Source organism: Colossoma macropomum, unplaced genomic scaffold (genome assembly GCF_904425465.1).
Source record: "Colossoma macropomum unplaced genomic scaffold, Colossoma_macropomum, whole genome shotgun sequence".
NCBI classification, from domain to species: Eukaryota; Metazoa; Chordata; class Actinopteri; order Characiformes; family Serrasalmidae; genus Colossoma; species Colossoma macropomum.
The window spans coordinates 32,481,509-32,502,537 of NW_023494800.1; the positions used below are offsets into that span (position 1 = coordinate 32,481,509).

At 39.7% G+C, this 21,029-nt stretch overlaps 1 protein-coding gene across 1 annotated transcript; it reads right to left on the minus strand.

Annotated features, from left to right (window-relative positions):
• Positions 1-2,549: 2,549 nt before the first annotated feature.
• mob1bb (MOB kinase activator 1Bb) lies at positions 2,550-19,777 on the minus strand. Its single transcript, XM_036588822.1, has 6 exons — positions 19,634-19,777; positions 15,054-15,220; positions 8,505-8,598; positions 5,142-5,275; positions 3,364-3,527; positions 2,550-3,001 (listed from the first exon to the last, which is right to left on the minus strand). Exons 1-6 carry the CDS (start codon positions 19,645-19,647, stop codon positions 2,924-2,926), a joined length of 651 nt encoding a protein of 216 aa, XP_036444715.1. The 5' UTR covers positions 19,648-19,777; the 3' UTR covers positions 2,550-2,923.
• Between the last annotated feature and the right edge of the window lie 1,252 nt (positions 19,778-21,029).

Here is a 21,029-nt window from a genome sequence, read left to right on the forward strand (position 1 = left end):
AAAAAAGATTGGTGGAATTCCCCTTTTAGAACAATGTCCTATTCTTGTAAACCATATCTGTGAATTGGTTTAGCATGAACAGGAGGATGATGCTCATTAATAAATAGCACCATGTCTTCTTCTTACATTGTATTTTTTCCCCACCTGAGCTCCACGTATCACATTTGAGTGGTTTTATGTATCAAAACCAGTCATAAATCATGTGTACAGGACCATTTTCCAACCTCTCTTTATCCCTTAGAATTAAACAGGCTTGTTTTGTTACTGTGCCTTTAAGACTGATGAGCTCTATTCTGAGTGGCTCTGCCTCATTCAGAAAGCAGTCTGAAGTCTGAAACACTCCTTATAACTTCAGTGTGAGTGGGTGTGACGATGCTTTGCCGAACCCCGTTAGGAGACACGAAGTCACCGGGTAGTTTGTGACTGAATGGGTAGTGGAATGGAGTTGCAGGCTGAGGATGTGACGACTCTGGATGATTCTTTGCAATGAGTGAGATTTATTTACACGGTGAAACACACAAAAGAAAAACTGTACAAACACAAAGTAAATGGTAGGTAAAATGTTCACCCGACTCGATCAGTACAGGTAAGTATAAATAGTCTCAGGCCACAGGGCCACAGGACTATACTCTTTTTAGCTCAGCTCTTACTCCTTTCTTCTCAGTCTCCTCGCAGTCTGAGGTGAGTATCCTCGAGCTAGCCCCCTACTAAACCCTTCCCCTGCCTCTTATAGGGTTAGCCCCACCCCTGCATCACCTGAGCTGAACCATTCCACTCTGCAGGGGTGTTGCTGTCCTATAAGAGTGGATTAAGAACAAGGGTGAATAAAATCATAATTACATCTCACAAGGTCTTGACGCGTGAAATTACCGGTGGGACATTTCATACAGTGCGCGCATTGACTAGCCTGTCTCACTCTGTCTTCTGTGCCCTAGGTAGACACATCACCCCTCTCATGAGCTAGCCGTGGGCCCTCCGGCACGCTCATGAGTGACCTTCGTCTGCTCTGCCTCCCTTTTGGTGCTGGTGTTAGGAAACAGACGACAGGTGAGTATTACAGGTAGGTGTTCAGGTAAGTACTACACACACAGTCCTCTGGTGATGGGCAACACGTTTGCCTCATCACAGTGGGCGGAGCTAAACCGCTGCAGACTGAATAGGCGGATATATGTGAATGTAATGTGACATCACAGAACCAGTGAATTGAAAACAGCTCAATTTACATTTATGGACTGTATGGACTGGGGAGTGAATGGTGTGATGATATGATATTTCATTTCCACAGAGAAAATAAGGATTGCACATATTACCCTCGGCCCCCACCTCCCCAGTCCCCACCAAGTTATCCTATCATATCATGAGCACCACTTATCACCATAAATTGAAATGAAAACCCGTCCACTATATTTTTACTTGCCAATATACAGCATTTTATTACTGTAAAACAATCATCAGTAACCCTTTTTGTAAAATGCTCATTCCAGCTGTCGCAGCTGTACATATCATTTAGATATAATCAAACAAAAATGTCCTAAATATTATACAATCCAGGGAAAATATATCTATCTATCTATCTCTCAGTGGCAAACATTGCTATTCATATAAATATTTAAAAGTTTCCAATAAGAGTTAACAGTTGGCACACCTGCTGTAATATTTCTGAGGGAAAAAAATGACCTGTTAGGGTTAAATCATTGAAATCAATTCAAAGTAAACAAACTAAACTGCTAAGGAAAGAGAGATAGTGTTCTATAAACTAAAACAAACTCAGAGTGGTCAGTAAAAGTGGACAAATAAGAACTAGAAACAAAAACAAGACATTTAAAAGAGAGAAACACACCAAGAATTCATGTCAGGGTCAATGCCCACCTAAATCACCACCAGCAATTTCAATGTCAGATCTACAAAACTAACTACAGAGGGCCTCTGCACTCCAAACATCAGTGCAAAATCAGTCCACAGTCGACAAGTCAGCAGCTCCAATCACTGACGGAAAACTATACAGGCTCTGGCCCCAAAGTTCCTGAGTTAGTCAGTCTGATTTTAATATCTCTATTAAACATTAACGTAAAAGTATAGAATATAGCGAGTCGCTCTTTCTACACGAAGCTCATGTTCACCTAATATAACACAACTAACAGTGAAGATCTGTGCTTGCTAATACAACACCAATAAATCTGTATTTAAAAAAAGTCAGCATATAGCATTTCCAGCATAAATCATATTCAATCACAATTTTGTCCATTAGGAATGCAATAAACGAAAGGCAGAGAAACTAAGGGAGAAAATATTAACTGATATTAATGACTAGTGTTGCTAAGCGTTAAGAACAGATAAGCAAAATAGCACAATAATTGCATAGGAAAATAGACTTTATATATTCATCTGTATGGCATCCTTTTGCTGTCAGCTTCACTTACACCGATAACCCAGATCCCCTCTGAGAAGAGACACGAGCACGTCACGTATTCAGTGGATCGACACTGCGCAGCCTCACCGCTACCTGGTGGATACGACGCAATAACGATGAGCGACCACAAGGTGGCGGGCCACTCAAACCGCGCGAAACTAAACACAATCAAGGCTCGATGTTAGAAAATAAACACTTTTCCTTCCTTGTAAAGCAACAAATCAACAAAATACATCGCCTAGTTAAGAGTGACCAGTTCACACTCCCTTTATAGCCATTAGCATCATGCTAACTTGTTTCTTGTAGCGTTTCCTGTTGCCCAGCTAACATTAGCTTAGCGTGTGCTATAGAGTACAAATCAGGGAATGGCGTCTGTACAAAGCGTAAGAGAAACAGAGAGAGCGAGAGAAAGAGACAGAGAGAGAGAGAGAGAGAGAGAGACAGAGAGAGAGAGCATATTATAGAGAGCAGTAAGATGACAGAAGGATCACGCTTTCTTCTTTTTGTCTCTCTCTATCTGTCCTTCGTTGTCAGTTTCTCGATTAGCTCTTGAAGGGGTGCCAGTTCCTTCCTGTCAATCAGGTTAAACTCCTGAAGAAATAAAAAGAGAAGAAACACAGCAATGAGCAATAATCAAAATAATGAGACACTGTGTCAAAGTAATCACTTGGTATCTCAAAATAATGACTTATTATCTCAAAATAATGGCACAGCAATTCACCTAATAATTAAAAAGTTATAATCAGGTGCTGGATTATTTTAATATCGAGCTACATCGGAGGCAGATAATCTACTTTTGCCCCACGACAGAAATTAAAAATGTGAAATACATCATCATGCGCCGTTACATTCAGTCTCCATTCGTTTAATCAAGTACTGTTCTCATCTTAATTTTTTAGTGAGTGTTCAGTTGACATAAGTGGGAAAATAGAGAAAATAAGAGGCTGAGTTACCTGTACGAAGAAGATGAAGTGTTTGAAGGAGGTGTTGAGGTGGGCCTCTTCCTGTAGCTGCATGACCGAGTCAAAGTGCTGGTGGTAAATATGAGCATAGACCCTGAACAGACGCTTCAGGATGGTTTTTGCCACAGACATGAAGTTTTTAGGGAATGGGACTCCTGGATAGTGAGAGAGAAGGAAAGTGAAAGAAGAAAGAGAAAGATAGACATACAAGGGAGTTATGACAGCATCACACTGGTGCATTGATGGACTGCATCAGCACCAACCTGTTAGTGACTATAAGAAGTCATTAAAGAGTGGCTTAATTCATGATGCATCCAAACTACAGTAGACCACCCACAAAGTGCTTTCTGAATGCCTTATTTTATAATAGGCATATAATATTTCACATTTCCTGCATATTCTACAAACGTTCTGCACAATATGGATAAAATTACATACAGTGGCAGGTTTTCGTCATGTAAAACAAGTAGACCAAGATGAACCATTTCAGATTTATTTTCACCTTCAATGTGACCCATAATCTGTACAATTCCATTAAAAAAACAAACTGAAATCTTTTAGAGGGGGGAAAATAAAAAATAAAGAACTAAAACAATGTGGTTGCATAAATATGCACATCCTTAAACTATTACTTTGTTACCCTTTGACTTTATGACAGCGTTCAGTCTTTTTGGGTAGGAGTCCATCAGCATGGCACATCTTGACATGGCAATCTTTGCCCACTCTTCCTTGCAAAAGCGCTCCAAATCTGTCCGACTGCGAGGGCATCCCTCTTCAGGTCTACCCACAGATTTAAAATGGGATTCAGGTCTGGGCTCTGGCTGGGCCTTTCCAAAACTTTGATCTTCTTCTGGCGAAGCCATTCTTTTGTTGATTTGGAGGTTTGCTTTGAGTCATTGTCATCCCTCCACCTTGACTAAAGCCCCAGTTCCAGCTGCAGAAAAACAGCCCCAAAGCATAATGCAGCCTCCACCATGCTTCACTGTGGGTATGGTGTTCTTTTGTTGATGCGCAGTTTTGGCTTTGCACCAAACTTAGCTTTTGGAATTATTGCCAAAAAGTTCAACCTTGGTCTCATCAGACCATAACATGTTTTCCCACATACTTTTGGCAGACCTGATGTAGGTTTTGTTAAAACATAGCCGGGCTTGGATGTTTTTCTTTGTTAGAAAAGGCTTTCGTCTTGCCACTTAACTAGAACAGCTAAACTTTATATGGGTTATTCAAAATCACTTTAAATGATGGCAGCTGTGTACTGACTACTATTTAACATGAGTTTAAATGTGATTGGCTAATTCTGAACACAACCACATCCCCAATTATAAGAGGGTGTTCACACTTACGCAACCACATTGTTTTAGTTCTTTATTTTTATTTCCCCCCCTCTAAATCATTTCAGTTTGTTTTTCAATGGAATTGTACAGATTATAGGTCACACTGACGGTGGAAATAAATCTTAAATCTTAAAAACCTGGCATTTTACAGGGGTGTGTAGACTTTTTATATCCTCTGTATATTAAAATCCCCTTTGATGTGATATGGATAAAAACAGACCTCTATTATAATTTGATCATGTGAATGCCCTGTTTCAACAAAACTCCCACAGAAACACTCATCTGGATCATCTGAGGTTTAGTCAGGACTCTCACAGCCCTCAATAAACTACTGTGTGATTGGTTGGAGTCTAACCTGTACACTGCTGCCTTCTGTAACACTAATCTGCTCTAATTTGCAGCGCTTATTAAAGGTTTGCTGAGAGCTTTCTTTACCTATTTTGGATGGGAAGAGAGTTTCGTCATCCAGCTGGTCCTGCACCCAGGTCATCAGGTAGTCTATGTATTTTGGAGCAGAGCATTTGATTGGCTTCTTGATGTTGGTCCCGTCTGCCCAGTGATATTCATATCTGTTTAGGAGAACAGCCGTCCATTAACATACATACACACACGACTACATAACACCAACATAGCCATGCCATAAGCATATCATAGCAGGTGTTATAGGCTGTCATGAGCTGCAATGACAGATTCTGTTCAGTAATATAACAGCATCCTGTTACTGCTACTGTGAACTGTCATAACAAGCGTCAACAAATGCTTCATGTCATGACAGCTAACTAGAGCACATCGCAAAAATTAGGATGTTAAAAGCTGTCAGAACAGCTTATGGCATCTGCTATGGCATGTTTATAGCACGGTTATGTCAGTGTTCAGTAGCAAATGTTCCTGCACATTTATATGGTCCTCTAAAGCCAAAAAGTGAGAAAATGTACACACAACTATTAGGAAGCCAAATGCACACGCGCACATGCACAGCGTGTCAGAGGGCTGGAAATTAGGGCTGTGCAATGATATCAGAATTATATGGGTATCAGTAGATATTTGCACAAAAAAGAACCAACACAATCAGATAGATGTTTAGATTTGGCCGATATTTCAAACCGATATTTGTTGATGTATTTATTAAACTTCAGAGGAGCAGAATGCTCAGTTGGGTTACTATACTAATATATCTGCATTTTATTCATTTTACTGCATTTGTGACCCTCTACAGATAAATGCTATATTTCTCTTAGATGCCAATCCAGACAGATTTAGTCCTAATTTGACATTTTATAAATGATGTTGACATCAGAAGGTATGTACACATAAAATATCAGATATCAGATCATAATTCTCAGATTTCCATCCCTACTGAAAAGTCACAGGGCTGTTAAAATTCACCCCAGGCCCCTCGGAAATGCCACACGCAAAATCCCACTGTTTTCTTCTTTAATCAAGAAAACATGATACATGTTTTTCAGCCCATTTTGTAGTAAAAAATCTAGCACAAATCCAGCTATTAACAATATATTAGTATGTACAATCCTTTAGAACATGGCCAGGAATGACCTTGTAAAACTTCATGAATGCAGGTGTTGCAGAAGCTGAGATTTTTGTTCCTGAATGTAGAGATGTTGATGGGCCTTAGAACTGCATTAGAATGAGAATGTTGTCATACAAAGGAAATAGACATATTTGCAGCTAGACTCTACAGGAAACAAGCTTTTCAGTGAAATATGACATGGCATGGTTGTGCCGGGTTTGGACGAAGCTAAAGCCGTAATTAAAGACTGTTACTGTGATGATTGTGAGATTTACCTCATTTCTGTTTCTGTATGTGTGTAAACAAATGCTAAATGCTATTTTTAATGTTGAAAAGTTTTATATTCTACGCATTTGTCACTTTGTTTCGTGTTTTTTTGGCTATTGCTTTTAAGTGGGTAAGTATCTTTGCACACGCAAAATCAATTAGTTGGAATGTTTAGCCAATGAAATTGCTTCAATGAAGCAATGGGGTCTAGTTGGTGCACCTTTCATCTGACTGATCATAGGCACCTGTGTTTGGGCTTGACTGATCAACTGGGCATGTATATACACCTCCCTCGGCTCATTTGTATTATGCCCTAAAGAAGGCATGAGCTGCTACATGTGGGCATTTTTAACAGTCCAGCCAGGACATGTCAATACAATAAAGGAGTGTCTTGGTTTGGAGAGTTTTTTCCTCTCTTTCACCTCAGTGAGTTTTTCCTTGACACCAAAGAGCACTTGATTTAAACAACATTTACAGCAAAGATTTTTTCAATACAGAACAAGTAACAGTTTATTTATACAGTGCTTTTTACAACAAGCGTTGTCACAAAGTAGCTTTACAGGAGAAGTAACTTTCTAAAATAAATATACAATATATAGACATACGGATTGGGACACCCCTCCTAATTACTGAGTTCAGGTGTTTCAGCCACACCTATTGCTACCAGGTGGATAAAATCAAGCACACAGCCTTGCAATCTCAATAAACACTGGCAGTAGAATGGGTTGTACTGATGAGTTCAGTGACTTTAATCATGGCACTAGGATGCCACCACAAGTCAGCTGGTGAAATTTCTGTCCTGCTAGATCTGCCCCGACAACTGTAAGTGCTATTATTGTGAAATGGGAGCATCTAGGAGCAACAACATCTCAGCCACAAAGCCTTAGACCACCCAAACTCACTGAGTGGAGCTGCCGAGTGCTGAAGCGCACAGTGCCTATCCTCTGTTGAGTCACTCACTAAAGAGTTCCAAACTGCCTATGGAAGCAACATCAGCAAAAGAACTGCACGTTAAGAGCTTCATGAAATGGGTTTCCATGGCCAAACAGCTCCACACAAGACTACAATCAAAATGCACAATACAAAGCGATGGATGGAGGGGTGTAACGCGCTGCCACTGGACTCGGGAGCAGTGGAAACGTATTCTGTGGAGTGACCAATTCGGCTTCTCTATCGATCAGTCTGATGGACGAGTCTGGGTTTGGCGAATGCCAGGAGAACGTTACCTGCCTGACTGCACTGTGCCAGCTGTAAAGTTTGGTGGAGGAGGGATGATGATATGGGGCTGTTTTTCAGGGGTTGATCTAGAACCCTTAGTTCCAGTGAAGGGAAATCTTAGTGCTTCATCACCAAGACATTTTGGACAACTGTATGCTTCCAACTTTGTGGGAACAGTTTGGGGAAGAACCTTTTCTGTTCCAGCATGACTGAGCCCCAGTGAGCTCCATAAAGTCATGGCTGGGTGAGTTTGGTGTGGAAGAACTTGACTGGCCCTCACAGAGCCCTGACCTCAACCCCATCAAACACCTTATGGATTAACTAGAACAGAGACTGTGAGCCAGACCCTCTCATCCAACATCAGTGTCTGACCTCACAAATGCTCCTGGGTGAATGGGCAGAAATTCCCACAGACTCTCTCCAACATCTTGTAGACTTGTAATCTTCCCAGAAGAGTGGAAGCTGTTAGAGCTGCAAAGTGGGACCAACTCTATATTAATGTGTATGGATTCACAATAGGACTCATAAAACCTTCTCTGGGTGTGATGTGTAGGTGTCCCAATACCTTTGTCCATATAATGTACCTCTGCAGAGTTTTGACATTATTGATTACAGTTTAAGGTAATATACGATATAAACAATTTATCTTAAAATGCTGACAGGCCAAAAATCTTCATTTCTACTTGTAGTGTGCAGCCTTGATATAAAGGTTCCAAAACATTCATATAGAAGGTAATCTGTACACCCAGCCTAACACACACACAGACACACACACAGAGGCTTACTTGGGTCCCGCTGACATAACCGGACAGCTGTCCTCAGAGCAGAAGTCTGTGATGGTCCCATACAGCATGTTGATCTGATTAAAGAAGTCCACCGCTGCACACATGCAACACACAACACAGTCACTCTAACGTGCATTTAAAGGCAATAACAGTCAGAGCTATCACTGAATAGCATGCAAAACAGAGAGAGAGAGAGAGAGAGAGAGAGAAACACTACACACACCACAGAGATTCACTCTTTACGACTGTGCGCTCTCTGTGTGTCCATTAAGTTTACACAGCAATGTAAATTTAGACCAACGGTCTCCGTCTGCAGAATTATCTGAATAAACGACATCACTGATATTCAGTTACATTTACATTTATGACATTTGGCCGACGCTCTTATCCAGAGTGACTCACAGTCATAATCATGTTACAGACGTAGGAGAATACAGAGTTTGGGGTTTTGTCCAAGGATTCTCTTATTGCTGTTGTCAGAAGCTAGGTAACTTTACAGGAGAAGGAAAAAACGTACTTTACTTTTAATGTAAGTCAATGAAACCAGACTTTTTTTCCCAAGTAATTTTGGACCCTTTCCTTTGATTCATTCATCATGAAATTCACACAATGTAAAGGACAACAATAATTTTGAAATCATCTCAAAAACTGAAAAATGGCAAAAATGGACATACAAGCTTATGTTCCAACAACAGCGATACTTTTTTTTGAGCATTTAGCACCGGTGCTATAAACGTTGAAAGTGCTGTAAATTTATAGCTCGGAGATAAAAATGACATAAGATGATTCTTAAAAAGTATTAATCTCATAAAGTGTAACAAACTGACATTTTAATGTAAAAGGTTTGTATTTTAATGTTCATGTTGTGAAATATATAGATAACTAATTTTCTCTACAATAATTAATGTGTACCACATGCAGGCGCTATTAGGAGTTTTTTTTCGCCATCTTTGAAAGGGAGGAAACCCACAGCAGCAGTAACACCTGTACCAACCAGCATACATTTCTAATGGGAAATTAAGTTGTTTATTACCTAAAGGCAAGGCTCAGTGTTACTTAACATGTTTTTTTTTATTTAATCAGTTAATTCAACATAATAGACTAAAGATAGTATATGTAGGCTAAAGAAAGCAAAGACAGCAGTTTCAGCAGGCAAACCACAAACTCAACTTAAACTTAAATTGTTGCCGACCCCAAACAAAACTACTTTTTTGGCATTTTGTAAATGCCCAATGTTCAAAAATATGATTGCTTAAGCATCTAAAAACGTTTTTATTTTTAGAAATATGTTTGTGTACACATATATTTACCCCACTGTGTGTGTATATATATATATATATACATATATATATATATACATATACATATATATATATATATATACATACACACACACACACACACACACAGTGGGGTCCACAAGTCTGAGACCACATTGAAGAAAACCTATTTAACCTATTTAAACCTGAAAATATGTAAATAATAAAATAAAATGTAGTAAGTAAATATAAGTAAATATAGTAAATAAAATAAAAATAATAGTAAGGAGTAGAATTAAAAAAAAAAATCATGATAAAATGAAGAAGATATATTCAAGATTCTGCACTATTCCCTTGGTCAATATTTAAATTCAAGCAAATTTGTCACATTGACGATTGTCAAGGTTAGATTTCTTTTATAGTATTAAAATCTTCTAGATTTTAGTCTTAAATCTTCGAAGTTCGTGTTTAAACGACTCTCAGGTGGATCTGATCTACTGATCAGAGGCTTTGGCAGCTCTAGTGTCATTAAAGCAACAGAGGGACACACTGTACCAAATTCTGAAATTCATGTCCAAACTTTAGATACTAGGTAAGATTCTACTTGTTACTGAAATTGTATTGTTATGCTGACGATATCAATTCTAATGAAAGATTTTGTATGAAATCAGAATCATTTATTGAATTTTCTGGAAAATGCACGCTGCACACTCTCGTTTGAGTGTGTTCGAACACATTCTAACACACAAAATGATCATTTCTAGTGAACACCATTCTTCAACCTGAAAAACATTAAAAATTAAACTTGGTTAGTTTTTACACATTTTGTTTAAATTTGAGATCATTTGAGGGAGAATTGGCTGTTATTAGACTACGAAATGATATAAATTTTTTGGGACACCCAGTATAATGAAAACTGTCAGAAACTTCAATTATACTGTAATCTAAATCGTAGGCTATACTGCCTACCACTAAAATCAAATATCAGCCCAAGGCTAGTCTCCATGCACCTCTCATGGGAACAAAGCTTTACAAACAATCTAAAAGTGGGTGTGTTTTGATGGGCGTGGGGGGGGTTGTTTGGGGTCAAACACTGTCCGTCAGCCTTATGTGTGTGCGTGTGCTGCGGAAATGAGTGTCTCTGGTTCTGGACTGTGTGTCTCTGTGTAAATAAGGCTGTGCCACTGGAATGGAGAACAGGACAAAGCAGCCTACTTAAGATTCAGCACAGAGCTCCACACGGTCACTTCAGAACAGGACACAATCAGATCACCAGCACTTCTACTTTTGCACAACACCCTGTTTAAGTCTCACAGTGTTTTACAATCACTAACGTGGTTACTATGGTCAGTGAAAACAAGAACATATTTGACCCTCATAGCTCATAACTATAAGCTCTAAGCACTGTGTGATGTGTAGTTCCTCCTGTGGGGAAGGAGAGTGAGAAGTTTCATCATCTTAAGTACTATTGGGACAGGATGAGGAGGTGGGGGTAATGCCAGGTTACCATCTGGCCATGCGATTTACTCCAGAAAACAGTTGAAAATGTCAAAATAAAAACAGTTTCCTTTACCCTAACCATCTACCTAGCTCTCATACGTGAACGCAGCTTGCCGTTTTCTGTTGTTTTTTGCATGTTTTAAAGTTCAGAGAGGCACACCTGAGATCGGACAACACATATCAGCTTCATCTGAGCCACAGAAAACACAAGTAACCGCTTCTTCAGGTGCTTCAAGTGTTTGAAATGCTGACAGAGCCATTCAGAGTGGTTTGGTGTGAAATGGATCAGATGTCTTTACAGTGGTGGTGATAGGAACCAGGGGTTGCCATGACTACAACACAAATATAGACATTTTATTTACTGTCCAAAACCACCAGTGAACCTACACGAGTCTTCTGAGCTTATATGGAATGTTAATGATGGTAAAATAGTGGAAAATCTGAAAATATTAAGCTGTATTTGGAACCACTGCAGCCAATTAATTTCTCTGAGGTAACTTTGGACGTCTGGTTCCTATCACCACCACTGTGAATAATTCTGACTCGGTGAGTTTCTCTAGAACAGAGCATTTCACACCAAACCACTCTGAATGACTTTGCTGACAAATGTTAACCATTTAATTATGCAGAATTTTAAATAAACGTTGAGGTATACAACCTGAGGTTGTTTCTACGGCATATTTTGTAGCAGGTAAAAGACACAGGAGACTTTACAGGACTGACCTGGTGGATTCAGACAGGACTAAAATCACTGAGAAATGGCAGTGAAAATGACATTATCCCATGACATAACTAATCCCGTCCCAAAAGCGTTGTAGACCACTTTAAGATCATCATCTTTAAGTGGAGCGCTTCAACTGAAAACAGCTCTTATCAAAGCTTAGCAGTTTTTAGTGACCAAATATCAGATTTGCATTGGTCAATAGTTAAAACACTGGTAAGCCAAAGAGAACAGCATCCAGGAAGACTAGAGCACTAGAGCAGTTTCTTGTAAAATGTCTCTCAACATTTCCGCTGTCTTACGAGGCTGAAGTCGCTTCTCATTCTCCAGCTTCTTGTTCAAATTTTTCCATTCCACCTTAAATTCTGACTGAGGCGCCGAAATGTAAATACGGCACCATTTAAGGTGGAACGAGAAAATTCGGAAGAGAAGCGACTTCATCTTTGCGACTTTTTAGTGTTTGACTGTCTCATGTTGCAGATTTAACGTACCAGGAAAACAACTGCTCTGCTCATAAATGTGAATAACGCATTGTTGCTAGGTGACCTGCAGTCTGCCTGCCAATTCTCAGTCGTTGCGAAACAGGGCTTTCGCGCAATGTTGCACACGTGCCGTCTCAAAGATATTTTACTGACACAGTGATCCCCCGCCCACCCCGTCTCTACAACGAGACCAAAACCAAAGTAATGAAGTCACTAAAAACGAGTAGGACGGCTGTAACGTGCTGCGTGGACATCCATTACCACTGGATCTTATTTCACCGTAACTGCGAAGGACTACCGACAGTGGCCACATTTACATGCAGCCTAATAATCCGTTAATAGTCCGACTAATGGCTCAATCGGAATAGAATGCGTCCATGTAAACACCTCAATCGGAATAGTCTAGTCTGATTGAGGCCATTCAGAATACAGTTTATATCCGATTGATCGAGGTGGGTAATCCTGTAAATAATCTGTTAAATAGAAGAATAATATCCGTGTAAACGCCTGTATCTGATTACATTCCCTATCGGAAAGTTTAAGTACGTTCTGATCATGTTCGTCGCGTCATGGTGAAAGTTTATACCGTTCAACATGGCGGAGCAGAAACTGGTCTGCAGAGGAGACGAAGTTTATGCTCTGATCTTTAAAAGACGGCGGTGGGACGGACGTCCAGCTTATGTGTCTCAGAACACGACGTCCTCCTCTCGGCCTTCTTTAATAAGGACATGTGAAGGACGTTTTCCTGAGTCTGACATCATTTTAAAGCTATTAAAAACACAAGCACTGCTCACTGCTGCTCATCTCACTCTGACTGGACTCACTTGATGTTCGCTGTCATGGTAACGTTTACACTAAGCGGTTCTTTATGCATGTGCGTCATTTTGGATCTGATTACTTGTAGCGAGCATGTAAACAGAGATTTTAATCAGAGTGTTGAGTAGAGTGAGAATAAACACCTCAGTCTTAATCTATAATCGGAATGTGTTCAATCAGATTGGAGAAAATCTTTGCATGTAAACAGAGACACTAACAGCGTGTAAAGGGAACAAAAAGCAGCTCTACTCTGACATCGCCTCATGTTTGTTTGTAAGAAGACGAGGACATATTTTATTATGATTCGAGTATAATGAAGTTACATGATGTAGTTATATAATGAAGTCTTGTTTCAAAAAAAAGAATAAACGTTTGACATTTTTGTTATGTTTTTGCATGTTTTTGACTTAAAAAGGGAAAGAACTGGTGATACTACATGTAAAACAAATGTAAATGTAATTCATAATGTAAAAGTGAAATTAATGAAAAATCAACATGACACAACTGTTCAGTGAAAAATCATGATGCGAGTAAAGCAATATTTTTAATCTAGAATTTTGCCGACACCAATCTAAGCCTTCCAGTCCGCCAAATTTACGATCAATTCACCAAATCTGACTGACGAGACACCTAAAACACTTCAGGACAGTGAATTCTTCTTAACAAAAGCAGTCCTAGAGCCAGTGCTGAAGAACTTGGTCAGCCAAAGTGACATTTGCCTTTTCGTCTATGGCCAGTTGCCATGGTCACCATCTGAAAGGACCGAGTGCTCTGGAGAGCTCCAGCCAACCCAGTGTTTCAGCAGACATCCAGACAACATGAAATCCACTAACGAACGCTGACAGAATTCTGAATTTGTCAACGGTGAAGTTATTACTGTGGTTGAGCTATACTACTGAAATGTAAATACATTGTCATGCCAACCACATAGTTACTTTGCATACATTACATTCTGTTTTGACAGTTTTTTCACTGAAAGGATATTTTTTTCTTTCTGAAAAACAAAGTCTGTACAACAACAATCTGCTCTTCTACTCACAAACATGAATGTGGTCCAGACTGCAAGTTTAGAATTTGCACTTTCGCCACTTCTTCCAATGAGTTATGAGTCAGAAACAATTCATACAAAATCCCAGCATGCTTTTCGTTATTGCCAGTAGTAACTGTGACGGTTTGGGTCCTTCCACACTAATTCCCCATTTTAGCTGTGAGCTTTATTTTCCCCCAATCACGCTCTAACTATCAAACATTTTCATTTTTTTAATATTCTATCACTTTAAAAGAAACACTATCATATTCTTACTCTCATTATAACAAACACTTTGTTATTTTTATTATTTTTTGGTTTGTTTGTTGGTTGGCGGGAGGCAATTTCATATTTCATGTTCCTGCCTTTTTTCCTCTTCCAGTGAATGGCTTTTTTGTTGAGCTTAATAGTAAAACACAGAACCTGATGCCTATAAAGTTTTGCCACTCAATGTTCTTTTAATAGTGTGAATGCCTTTGTTTCAAAAGGCATTCTAGTTGCAGTGGAGCACGCGTGTCAAACTGGGGACCTCATGAAGGTCTTGCTAATCAGCTGATGAGCTGAATCAGGTGTTTTTAATGAGGCTGAAGTCTGCTGTATTTTGGACCACGAGGACTGGAGCCTGACACATGTGCATGTGAAGTTCTGGCCTTCACCCTCCCAGCTTGGTAGCATCGTGAGAGAACGGGTGGGAAATGTAAATGACTAAGCAGGGGAGAAAAGTGCATGTAAGATCCTTCTTACTGTTGACAGCCACCCATTCGTTGAGGTCCTCTCCGTCCGGGAGCATCACGGCCATCCGCAGGTTCCCGCTGCCCAGCGTGGCCTCAGCATGTTTCAGCAGCTCATACTGATGAGAACCTTCCGGAATGTTCTTCTTCGGCTTGAACGTCTTAGACGAGCGATTTCCACTAAGAGGAAAAACAGACACAGGCAGACAGGCGTGAGGGAGGACACGGAGAGAGAGAGAGAGAGAGAGAGAGAGAGAGAGAGAGAGAGAGAGAGAGATACATTTATAAACTTATACATGGGTTTATCTATCAAAAACAGTCACAATTTACTTCTACATGACCACTTTCCAACCCTTCTTTACCCCTTACAATTAAACAGGCTGTTTTTGTTACTGTGCCTTTAAGACTGACATATGTAAATGAGCTCTGTTCTGATTGACTGCGTATCATTCAAAAAGCAGACTGAAACACTCCTTATAACTTCAGGGTGAATGGGCGGGGCTAACTGCTGTAGGCTCTCTCTTTTTTCATTGCTTCACCTTTATCTACTCATTGCCTTTGTACAATTATTCTAACCTACAGTTAGTTAAAACTGCATAAAACCGAAAAAAATGCACTTAATTAGAGACTACACAAACAAAACCAACTAATTAACGAAATATATACATACATACATACATTGAGCATCAATTAGAAAAACTAACATACAGTGACGCTTTACAATAAGTGTTTACTAATAATAATTATACAACAGTTAGTTCCGGCCACGCAAGCTGACTGGTTGAGAGGCGTTCTAACTGTGCTGTTATTTCACCATAACATCGCATGTTTTTCACAAACACTGTATCACTCCGTTGAGATGCCGTTGCTAAGCAACGACTTTGACAGCTGTAGGAGACGCTCAAGCCATTTGAACATTTTTACTTCTTACTTTACCACAAACAGAAAACGGACACTTTTAAGATCACATTTGACCGACAGCCGATTTGGTCAGACTCTGAAGATGAGACGACACTAGATTCCCAAACTGTCGTCACCACTGAGCAGCTTTTCAGTCAGCAGCTGTGACAGAAGAACAGCTAAACAACCTGGAATCAGCCAGAAATGAACCCAACACCATTCGCCAAACTAAATGGGCTGTAAGATGCTTTACAGACTGGCTGGAACAAAACAACATTAATACTGATCTGGCAAAAACTGACAAAACTGAGCTAAACTTGATATTGCGGCAGTTTTATGGCTGTCTGATTTGGTCAGACTCTGAAGATCAGACTACACGTTTGGCGAATGGTGTTGGGTTCATTTCTGGCTGATTCCAGGTTGTTTAGCTGTTCTTCTGTCACAGCTGCCGACTGAAAAGCTGCTCAGTGGTGATGACAGTTTGGGAATTTAGTGTAAGGAGCTGGAGAACGAACTGCCGGCTGTGCAGCGAGTGGGCGGAGCTCGTTACTCTGACGTAGCAACGAGCTGCTCGTTAAGGAACTATAATTTGGTGAAGGAACTGCGAACATTAAAACATATTAAACGCCGCGTTCACGGCCCAGTTTATTAATTTATTACTTTATTTATTTAACTGTTGTATTAAAGCAGTAGAACACTCGAGGAGTGTGTTATCACTATAACATCACGGCTGTGATGATCTACGACACTCGCCTTCGACTCATGCCTGCAACCAAATCACAGCCGTGACGTTATTTCGCGATAACACACCTCGAGTGTTCTATTGCTTAAATAATGCATTCGTTAATATGAACAACACATGAGGTGCTACAGTAATAATGGTTAGCTAATATTAAGTAAACAAGTAACAACTGCATTACTTAACGTTGTTTTCAGAGTAAGTGTTGACTAACATGACTAAAACACATCAGATTCTACATAATTATGGTTAGCCATTTTTGGGTACTAATGGACAAAGAAGATCCTAAATGGACTAAGAAGCTCAACTAAAGCTCCAATGGGTTTCTCAGTACTAAATTTACCTGATGTAAAGTGAAAATGTCATGTTTAGTAACAAATTAATGCAACTGTTATTTGTTTACTTAATTAGTTAATCGTTGTTAATGTAGTATCTTGTGTTATTCATGTTAACAAATGCTTTCCGTAATATCAGTTAGTCATCACTTACTGTAAAGTGTAACCAGATTATAACGTAGATTTTCGGTCAGACAAAGAATGATGGGCTTGCAAATGAAACAAAATAAAACTCTGATTAATGAGATCTGAGCTTCAGCAGAGAATAAAAGGGACTTGGTCAGAAAAGGGTGCCTTCCAATATAGTTATCAATCATATAGTATACAATTTTATCGCTGTTGTCAGCAGAAAACGTCCAAAGTGGTAACTTAACAGGAGAAGGAAAAAACATACTTTCCTTTTAATGTAAGTCAATGGAACCAGACTTTTCTCAAAGTAATTTTGGGCCGTTTTGGGCATTTTCAAATTATGTCAAAGACTGAAAAATGACAAAAATGGAGATACGAGGTTTTCTTCCCACAGCAGCGATATAGTTATTGTTATAAATGATTTATTAAGTACTATCAGAGGTTAGCCCCATTGGTAATTATATGGGAATTATGTTAACATCAGGGAAAATGCAAGTTTCAGCTCTGTAATGCTTACAACTGAATTTGGATCACAAGGATTCTGTAAATCACAATAATTCTGCAGTCTGTCTAAATGTACATTATCTTCCAAGCTCACTGAACTGGTAGATATATGTAAATATATTGTTTTTTTTGACGTCACAAATACAGCGAAAATAGGCCGCAGATTATTTTGCATGTATGCACATTACGAACTGGCACTTTTTTAAACTTTTAACAACGTTTACATCCTACATCGAGCTCTTATTCCAAAAACAAAAGAGGAAATTCAGTTTCCTATGATGTGGGCCGTTTCACAAGAATGCGCAAACCCCAATTCGGGGAAAGTATACTCAGAGAAAAGCTCCATTTGTTGAGCTGCTCACTGTGGACAGAAAAGCAGTTCCCTTTTCATGATTTGACATGTCTTGAGAGAGCAGTCATGGGTTATTCACATCACGCATTGCTTCCTCACAACATTTCCGTCCAAGTCCTCCTTCCTGTCCAACAGGACTGCAAAGACAATGAACTCAAGTTCTTGATTTTTCAGCCAACTTCAGGTCAGTCAGCTCAAACCAATCACCAGTTTAGGCTGCCATAGTCTAGTAAAGCTCTGTACATCAATCAGCCATAACTTTAAAACCACCTCCTTGTTTCTACACTCACTGTCCATTTAATCAGCTCCACTGACCACATAGGAGCACCTGTAGTTCTACAGTAACAGACTGTAGTCCATCTGTTTCTCTGAATACTTTGTTACCCTGTTCTTCAGTGGTCAGGACCCCCACAGGACCTGCATATTATTTGGGTGGTGGGTCATTCTCAGCATTGCAGTAACACTGACGTGATGGTGGCGTGTTAGTGTGTGTTGTGCTGGTGCGAGTGGATCAGACACAGCAGGGCTCCTGGAGTTTTTAAACACTGTGTCCACTCACTGTCCACTCTATTAGACAGTCCTACCTTGTCAGTCCACCTTGTAGATGTAAAGTCAGAGACGATAGCTCATCTGCTGCTGCACAGCTTGTGTTGGTCATCCTCTAGTCCTTCATCAGTGGTCACAGGACGCTGCCCACAGGACGCTGTTGGCTGGATATTTTGGTTGGTGGACAATTCTCAGTCCAGCAGTGACACTGAGGTGTTTAAAAACTCCAGCAGCACTGCTGTGTCTGATCCACTCAGACCAGCGCAACACACACTAAAACACCACCACCACGTCAGTGTTACTGCAGTGCTGAGAATGATCCACCACCCAAATAGTACCTGCTCTGTGGGGGTCCATGGGGGTCCTGACCACTGAAGAACAGGGTTACAAAGTATGCAGAGAAACAGATGGACTACAGTCTGTAACTGTAGAACTACAAAGTGCTCCTGAGTGTAGAAACAAGGAGGTGGTTTTAATGTTATGGCCTTTACATCGTGATATCAACCCATCAAAAAAGCCAAAACACATTACAAAACCATCAGGAACCAAGACTTAATGGTTTCTATGGGTTTTTCCAGCAGGGTTATCTGTTCAAGAAACGAATTCAGAGTGAAAACAGGTGAAACTGAGCGGCAACATATATTTATTACATAAGATATTGCCAACCAAACATTGGCTTCCTATTCGCCACCTCGTTGTTAGAATTTTCCCGTTCCACCTTAAATGGTGCAGCACTTAGTGTTGTAACGCCTGAGGCGCCAGAATGTAACTGCTGCACCATTTAAGGTAGAACGGGAAAATTCAAATAAGAAGCTGGCGAATAGGAAGCTTCGTAGAAAACCATTTTAGCAGCCGGAACATTTGGGACATTTACTGTCCAATTAAGACTTTTCGTGTCAAATTAGACAAATTACTGTATCAGCGAACAGCTAAGCTGGTCGTGGTAGCTAGGCAGGCTAAGCAGCACTAGAACCACAGCAGCTTGTTTGGCTAACCGCCTAGCTCAGTAACACAGAGACGCAGCTAACTCTGACATTTTAGGACAGTTTCTCAACAAAAACAGGCGTTAGCGACTCTCGGGGACTCACAATAAGAAACTCATCCTCTTGTGTGACGGTTGTGCAGGCGGGGGGACTCCAGCCAGCTCCCAGCTCGGATGCTCTTCTTCTTTTCGGGGGGTTTATGGCAGTCCGGGCTGCTGCGCTGTAGCTCCGCAGATCTACACACCATCTGACGAGGGAGGCTCGATTCGAGTCGCTCCCATCGCGCCCTCGTTCACTTCCCCTCACGATGACCTCACTCTGACGAAACCGCCTCAAACCAATGATCAATATTCATAACATTGCGGAAGCCCGTTTGTGTCACTGGAAAAAACATACAGACATTTATAAAATCATAATAATGAGAAAGTTTTCTATAATTATGACTTAGCATCTTGTTATTATGACTAAGTATCCAGGAAATATGACTTATTATCTCATAATAATGACTTAATATCTCATAATTATGACTTAGCGTCTCATTACTATGACATAGCATTTCATAATAATGGCTTAGTTTCTCATAATAGTCACTTAGCATCTCATAATAATGACTTAGTATCTCACAATAATGACTTAGCATCTCATGATAATGACATATCTCATAACTATGAGCTAATACCTCATAATTATGACTTAGTATCTCTTAATTGTGACTAAGCATCTCATAATAAGGGCTTATTATCTCATAATAATGACTTAGAATCTCATAATAATGACTTAGCATCTCATTACTAAGACTTAGCATCTCATTACTACAACTTAGCATTTCATAATTATTACTTAGTATCTCATAATTGTGACTTAGCATCTCATAATAATGGCTTATTATCTCATAATAACGACTTAGTATTTCATAATTATGAAGTAGCATCTCATTACTAGGACTTAGCATTTCATACTGATGACTAAGTCTTATAATAATGAGTATTTCATAATTATGACTTTTCCTACTGTCCCAAGTTTACAAGGTTTGTCCAAAGACCCCATTAGTCTTCTGGTTTGAAGGTAATAAAATCTGGTCATGTTCTGTTCTGCAGTTATGTTGACTTTTTGGAACTCCAACAGGTAATCATGTAATGTATTATTATTATTATTATTATTATCAATATTATTATTATTATTATTATTATTATTATTATCAAACCAATACCAAAGATTGCATTTAATATTGAATCTCAACCACTTCCTTCATGTATATCCATGGCACTTTCTATTATTCTAAAACTGGTAATCAGGTCACTTAGCCTGCTTTTATTTTGTAGTACTGGTTCACAACAAAGTGAGCAATGGAGTGATTTGAGACGTAACTCTAGGCCTAGTCCGGTCACTCACTTTCGTTCTGAGGATAGTAGTCCACTATGTAGGGACCTTTGAGTCAGTTTAAACACACCCAGGGCCTCATGGGAGGGTGTGTACAGATGAGTTGTGAATCTATGGAAAT